We start from the raw sequence: 4415 nt of genomic DNA, 5'->3' as shown, positions 1-4415 counted from the left end.
TGCTGACCAAAACGATCACGTTACATTACCACCCAACCTCAGTTAATCGAAACCACCGCCCACCAAATACGGACAACAACATCGTGAATGGAAACGGCACTTGGACTCCACACGCTCTCTCATAGTTTTCCACAAATGCACCCGGCATTCACATCCTCCGCCTGCCAAAACCTGAGAGTCAAACACATTGAATTTTCCCCATCCCTGAGCCAAAAGCAACATCGACGACAATACTGGCCTGAGCTTTGACCTTTGCTAACCCCTTTTGTTCAAGATTTCTAGATAGATCACTGCCTCATCAAATTGGCTTCTTTCTTGGAGAAAAAAGAAAAGAAAAGAAGAAGAAAAAGAACAGCTAATTATCTCTTAAACGACACTGCTGTCTTTCATCCATGTCTACTAAACAGTAATCTGAATTCTAATCACCTCACTGGTGCAGCTGCAAATGGAATGCCGCATCTCCGAGTAAGTCTTCTCTTCCACTGATCCTGAGTACAAGTTAAAATGTGATTTAATAAGTGGAGCTTCATCTGCAACATACATGCTCGGTGCTTCATCCTTTTGACATGGGTGATATAAGCACCAAGCCGGACGAAGATGCTGCGAGTTGCAAATAGTAAATATGGTTAATTATTAAACCAAGTGCAGCTGAATTTTAATGAAATCTCGCAATCCGTGGCAGGTATCACAATAGGTGGTTTTATAATGCTGCTCAAGTCAGTCAACCTTTAATTAATTTAATAAGGAAGACCAAGAAAATAAGTCGCACGTCAGTTTTCAAAACTAATACAGCCGTGCACGACCTTCCCCAGTAAAGCGGATCTCTCAATTCTAAAGCCTATTTGGGAGCATGCGTGGATCTGCCTTGTGTGCAGACAAGCACAAATCTTGAAGGACAAAAATCAAACCCACAACATCAGCCTCATCTTGGTTATATAAAATGATAAGAACAGGAATGGGCATCTGTGCCCAGCAGTGCGCCATCCCAAACGAGACAAGTTGTCCCTGTGAATATTGCCCCGCGGGGCACAAGGCAGGGATGGCATTACCCTTCCCCACCCCGGTTATATTATATATATATTTGCAAATTATAAGATGAAACATAGATTATTCTATCATATAACTCATTCTAAAGCATGACCCACTTAATTTAATGTAAAGAAAAAAATAAATAATACATGCTATTGAGTTAATAATACCAAAAGGTTAATACAAATAAGAAAGAGTCGCACTCATGCGATTGTGATTTTAGTCACGCTCATGAGATTGTGATTTTTAATAACCAGCTACAGAATTTGAATAGATTAAAGTAGCAGAGTTCACAACGGTTATGGATATTCTAATCACAAAAATATCTGTTTTATATGATTTTAAAAATCAATGAGATATTTCCTCACACAGGGCACAGTGCCTCTCGAGGATGTGCCCCGCCCCAGTAAAAGAATATATAGAGCACAATTGCTGACTGTAATAGCATAAGCCAAAAGCGCCACGACAACTTACCTGGCATGAACAAGCAATCAAGCTTTAGTCACTTGATGATGATCAGACCATAACATGAGCGTTGCCAGAAGGGCTATTGTGGCAGTTTCTACCCGTAGGCGATGTGGCCCTAGGCCAACAGCAGTAGCACCTGCTTCCATCAGTTTACTCAGTTCTTTCAGTAAAATCTGACATACAACAAACAGAAGGTAAAAATATGTGATTGTTAGTTAAAAGGAAAAGGGGATCAGCATTGCAGACTGAAGATGTTAGGAGAAAAGACTTGCTTCAAAAGACAAGAATCTCGAAGAACAAAAGAATTGCCAACTAAGATGGCAAGTAGCGTTCCTATTTGTGAAAGGTAGAACCATAGGTACTACCCACGCGCTATATAGCATACCATCTAATGTGAGGAGTTAGATTTCTAACAGTTCCATGGTTTTCCTTTTCTATTAGCTTAAAAAGAGGGATAAGCACCAAGGGGGAGGGAGGGTGCCTTCCTAGAGGAATGATGTATCATTAAAAAGGATGAAAGCTGAAGTGGCCACTCTTGTTTACCCGCACACACTCCCACTCATCTACACACATCTGCACAGGTGGCCACCACCATCCACCATGCTCTCACCCCCACTACACACACAAAGGACCCATGTTTTCTCAATTATATGCTGGGATATCAGCAAAAGAAAAACGGGACCAACCTCCTTCAGGTCCAACAATCATAATCCCATCAGGTTCAATTCTGCTTGAAGTCAATGCACTCATAAGAGAAGGAGCTTCTGCAACAGCGAGTAAAGATAGCTTTGACTTCTGAATCTATAAAATCCAATCACAAAACCATACATAAATTCATTACTTAATTAAAGAATGAAAAATTCATTTCTAAAAGAGAATGAAATTGGAAAATTTTTCGAATGTGCTGGGTTGCAGTCAAGGAATATTAACTTACATAAGGTAGAATGTCATTGATTTTTTGTGGAGGATTAAGTACCATTTCATGAAGCCGCTGACCTGAAAAGCAATTAAAGAAGGTAAGTTGGAACAATTACTCAACCAAACCAAAGGGACCTCCTTATGTTATATTGGAAAATACAAAGTACAATTTGATCAAGTTCCCCAAAGAAAAAGAATAACTAATAAGAACAAAGACTTCTATTAATGAAGACTACTCTTGTGGTGATGAGTAACTGACATTGCTTTGATGCAGCTAAGATGAGCCGTTGTAGCCTGTCGACCCTATTTTCTGAGACTGAAGGAGATCGCTCAGTCAGCAGAGGAGTTACACTGCTCGCCCCCAGCTCCTATGGGAATCAAAGAACAAATCAGGAGTGACAAGCATAGCACAAAGGGACAATTTAATTTTCAAATGTGGGAAGCAGAAGATGTAATTGCGTGGACACATACCGTACATTTCTCAACAAGCCAATCGGCTCGACCACCCTTTAGAGTTCCTAAGCAAAGTTGACAACAATTAGGAGCTAAAAAAGAATTATGTCCCAAGCCTTTAAAAACTAACTACTTCTGAATAATTGCTTAGATCAGTAATAACTCACCAAAAGCAGCAAATACATGCCACTGCGGCATCTGAGGAGGGACCGTTTTCGGGTCTTCCTGAGCCATGAAGTCCAATCCAGCCCGATCAATGCTCTGAATGTTCCCCCTCACTAATCCTCCCTTCCCATTGAAGAGCTCTACCCTTGCAAGAATATTAAATGCAAGTTACATAAACGCCATTGTCTTGCAAAGCTAGACAATAAAATTACTAAGGGAGATTTTGTCGAACACTTGGTAAGCATGCAACGTCTGCAGGTTATATAAAGAGACCAAAAGTTCAGCAAATCATAGCCCAAGGAGGCAATGCAAGTAAGTCACTTCGAACTGCTTAAAAATCACCCCTTATCATCATAGCCCAATTGTGAAGGCAACCAAGAAAATCCAGCAACCGTTGCGTCAGAAAAGATGAAGGCCTGAAGATACCTGTCGTTGGTACTCAACCTCAACACTTTGGTCATATGCCAGAATTCATCTCCTGCACGCGAACCACCCCACCCTGCAGTTCGACAGTAAGCAGACAAAAGGAAAAACCCATTAACACCGGAAGACGCGACACGAGCCGTCCAACACCCCCGCGCGCGCGCGGGCACATGGAAAGAGAGGGTAACACCTCGGAGGGAGGGAGGACGTCGGAGAAGAAGCGAGGGAGCCCGCCGCGAGACTGGTTGGAGTAATCCGAGGAAGAAGAAGAGGAGGAGCTACAGAAAGCTCGGAACTTGGACGTCCGGTGCCGCCATCCGTTCGAGAGGGCGGCAAAGTGGTGGAACGTGGGTCGATGAGCTTGCATTCGGATCTTCCCTTTGTTTCCCAGAGCTCTCAAGCTCCGGAGCAGTTCTGCTTCGTTCTGGGGAGAATCTACTCCAATGCTCGTTTCGCTCCCTCTTGTTTGTTCTTTTTCCTCTCTTCAGATCATTTGATATTTAAATAATTATTAAATCCCTTTTTCTTTATTAAATCGACCTCGGAACACTTTTGTTTGAATTTACCCCCGATTTAATCAATCTTTTATCTTTTTTCCGACACAAAAGGAAGCATTTTGCTGGAATTTGTTTGCTGGTCGACTCGTTGTTTTGTCAAGAACTTTCCCACTCAAAGCAAAGAACAATAGATGAATTCTTTAAAACCAAATATATTGTTATTTTCCCTTTTTAAAATAATTCACGGTAAACGTTTTACATGTTTTTTTGTATATTTTATTAAATAAACGAAGACTTAAAATATATTCTAAATTTTAATAGAACCGAGGCATTTTGTGGATGGCGAAAAACATTTCCTGCTAGGCACCAATCGGACCTTTATAAGGGTGAAAATTCCGATGAGAAAATCACTTTTTTAAGGCTTTCCGTTAGCAATCAAATTGTGCAAAGTACACTGAATTT

The 4415-nt window shown here is 41.2% G+C and overlaps 1 protein-coding gene across 1 annotated transcript; it reads right to left on the bottom strand.

Moving 5' to 3' along the window:
• Nucleotides 1-4115, bottom strand: LOC120288168 (ribosomal RNA small subunit methyltransferase E-like). The gene is given in 10 exon segments (XM_039301647.1): nt 1-600; nt 1504-1633; nt 2184-2298; nt 2432-2493; nt 2675-2783; nt 2887-2933; nt 3036-3178; nt 3460-3514; nt 3517-3532; nt 3647-4115. Coding segments are annotated over 9 exon segments (837 nt in total). The 5' UTR covers nt 3824-4115; the 3' UTR covers nt 1-600; nt 1504-1520.
• Between the last annotated feature and the right edge of the window lie 300 nt (nt 4116-4415).

The sequence above is a fragment of the Eucalyptus grandis genome, chromosome 9 (assembly GCF_016545825.1).
Source record: "Eucalyptus grandis isolate ANBG69807.140 chromosome 9, ASM1654582v1, whole genome shotgun sequence".
Classification (NCBI taxonomy): domain Eukaryota; kingdom Viridiplantae; phylum Streptophyta; class Magnoliopsida; order Myrtales; family Myrtaceae; genus Eucalyptus; species Eucalyptus grandis.
The sequence above is the reverse complement of the archived record's forward strand: the minus strand, read 5'-3'. Positions and strand labels throughout refer to the sequence as shown.